The sequence below is a fragment of the Mus pahari genome, chromosome 7 (assembly GCF_900095145.1).
Source record: "Mus pahari chromosome 7, PAHARI_EIJ_v1.1, whole genome shotgun sequence".
NCBI classification, from domain to species: Eukaryota; Metazoa; Chordata; class Mammalia; order Rodentia; family Muridae; genus Mus; species Mus pahari.
In genome coordinates this window covers 30,615,022-30,617,713 of record NC_034596.1, presented here as the reverse complement: position 1 = coordinate 30,617,713, position 2,692 = coordinate 30,615,022, and the positions used below count along the sequence as shown (strand labels likewise).

At 49.8% G+C, this 2,692-nt stretch overlaps 1 protein-coding gene across 2 annotated transcripts in view; it reads left to right on the top strand.

The window, feature by feature from the left end:
- The first annotated feature begins 6 nt into the window (after positions 1 to 6).
- The window catches only part of Prkar2b (protein kinase cAMP-dependent type II regulatory subunit beta), a 105,080-nt gene continuing 102,394 nt past the window's right edge, over positions 7 to 2,692 (top strand). For both annotated transcript variants that reach the window (XM_021201631.2, XM_029541043.1), the window contains exon 1: positions 7 to 507. In XM_021201631.2, the coding sequence (XP_021057290.1) occupies positions 207 to 507 (301 nt within the window). In that variant the 5' untranslated portion in view covers positions 7 to 206. The remainder of the gene's footprint in view (positions 508 to 2,692) is intronic.

The window sequence follows — 2,692 nt, the reverse complement described above, 5'->3', positions numbered from 1 at the left end:
GGAGGAGCCGGAGATGCTGCCAACCCTCCCCGGGCTGTGTTCGCTCTGCCGCTGCCGCCGCACGGAGCAGCCTCGCCGGGGGCCCAGTGCGCCGCGCTCGCAGCCGGTAGCGCCCGGGGCGCTCACTCGGGGGCCGCGCAGCCCGAGATCGGACCGCGGATAGGGGGCGAGGGCGGCGTCCAGGCGCCTCGGCGTGCACGGGCAGGATGAGCATCGAGATCCCCGCGGGGCTCACGGAGCTGCTGCAGGGCTTCACGGTGGAGGTGCTGAGGCACCAGCCCGCCGACCTGCTGGAGTTCGCGCTGCAGCACTTCACGCGGCTGCAGCAGGAGAACGAGCGCAAGGGCGCCGCGCGCTTCGGCCATGAGGGCAGGACCTGGGGGGACGCGGGCGCAGCCGCCGGGGGCGGCACCCCCAGTAAAGGTGTCAACTTCGCCGAGGAGCCCATGCGCTCCGACTCGGAGAACGGCGAGGAGGAGGAGGCCGCGGAAGCAGGGGCGTTCAACGGTGAGGACCGGCCCCCTCGCGCCCCGAGTCCCGGCCGCCGCGTCCGCCTCACTCTCGAACCCCGCCTTGCTCTTGAACCCCGGGCCGAGCTCCCCACCTTCCCCGTGCTCTCCACCTTTCCATTCCGCCCACCCCCTCAGCACCCATTTCGGTCGCTCCCACTCGCCCACCTTCCTACTCAGCTCTCTTGTCATGCCCTCCCTTTCTCTGGAGGTGGGGAAAAGAGAGGTTGCGCTCCCGCTGCCCCTCTGTCACCTCTCTTTCCGGGGCGATTTGGGGTGGGCATCTTGCTGAATCGTTAACTTTCCCGTGGCTGGAGGTGTCTCAGGCTCCGCGAGTACCATTGTGCATGAAGGGCGCTTGGCGGCCTCTTTTCAGCCCTTTAGATTTATTAATGGAGTGTTCTGGGAGAAAGGGCGAAGCATGTAGGACTCAGTGAGAAGAGTGTGAAATCGGACTCGCTGAGGTAAAACAAATTAACGGTAATAGCTGTGACATTCTTGGAATACGAATAATTTATTTTCCAGTTTTTCCAATACCATGTGGTGGAGATATTTTTGGACATATAACAAAGGAGCATATTTAGCCTGATACCTAGGGGGTCTTTGGCATGAGGAAATAGGCCAATGATTTTCTTTCTTAAAAAAAAAAAGATACAAAACATATATTGAATGATTTTGATGTTCTTTTTAAAGTGTGTGGGGAAAAAAAAAATAACACCATGGGAAGTTCTAAGAGCTTTGTCGGTTGTCTTAATGAAAAGCCAGCGAGCAACTAAGGACCACGCCAGACACTGAAGCTAGAAAGAATGAATGGGAGAGGAAGGGATTGTCTTAAATAGCTGCTTTTGGCGAGTCCCACCTCTCCCTGACACACCAGACACACACGCGTGTTGACATAGTATGACCAAACCCTAGGTTTTGCAGTCGCCCAGGCTGAAATTGCCGTGGTGTGCAAATGGACAAGTGTTTTCCTTTGTGGTGTGAGGCGAGCATGCATGCACCTTTTATTTGTTGATACTGCTGGTGATTTGTGTGTCCACAATGCCTTTCATACAGTGAAAACACCAAAGTGCCATTCACTTCATTTCCCTTATGTCCTCTTCCTGGGAAGATTTTTATTTCTTTGTAGAATTAATTATATGTTGAATGGGTTGTAAAATTAATGCCTTCTTAGCTTGTTTAAAACACACAAACCCTGGACATTAGTGCTCTGTGAATGTGAAAGATTGCTATTTAGATTTTTAATTTGGGACATTTGGGTGCTTTGAGAATAGAGTAATCATTGTTTTAATTGTTCCCACACCAAATCAGATGCTTGTCTCCCTAGGAAGGGGGACTAGACAGCATCTACACAGATGGTATAGGAAGGACAGTGACATCTAATACTTGTATGCACACACATTTATGCACATGCTGTGTATATGTGGCGTGGGGATGCAAGTGCAGGCAAGCAGTGCACAAAGGAAAAGGGGACTAGAGTCCTGAAGGGGAGGCAACAAGGACAAGGGGGACTTGGTAGAGCCTCTGTACTCCTGGAATATAGTATTAATACAGTCAAACCCAGTTATGTCTAATTAATACAGCCAAACTCAGTTATATCTAATTCTCTTGAAGCACTTTGCTTTGGATTAATTTTTCCTTGCAAGAATGTGTATCTTGCACATTGCAAGAAGGAAGCGCTTTTGTAATTTTTATGAAGCTTTCTATTCCCCAAGTCATCTTTTCTATAAAAATCACTCAAGGTCAGTTGTAATAAATGCTTAACCAGTTGCCTTTTAGCGTCTCTACCTCCAGGGGTTTTAAGACTTCTTGACTATAACACCATTTGATCTTTATCCAGCAGCTGTGTACATGTGCATAGCTGAAACTTTGGCATTGGTATAACCTCAGTTGGATCAGTTCTGTTTTATATTTTTCTAACCCAACGCTTTAATTGTGTTAGATGTAAAGTGTGTTGAGAATCGGTTTAAAGAAGAACTGTGGGCTACAAAATGCCTGTCAGACTGTTTTTGTGAATGGCCTTTCAGACTTTGTGGGCATCCTAGCATCTGGATCTTCTTCTTAAACAGCCCTTTAAACACGTGCACTCTATGGAGCTTGGATTTGTACAAGGCCATGATGTATCCAAACCTGATCATAGGGAATATGTGTGTGTGTGTGTGCGTGTGTGTGTGTGTGTGTGT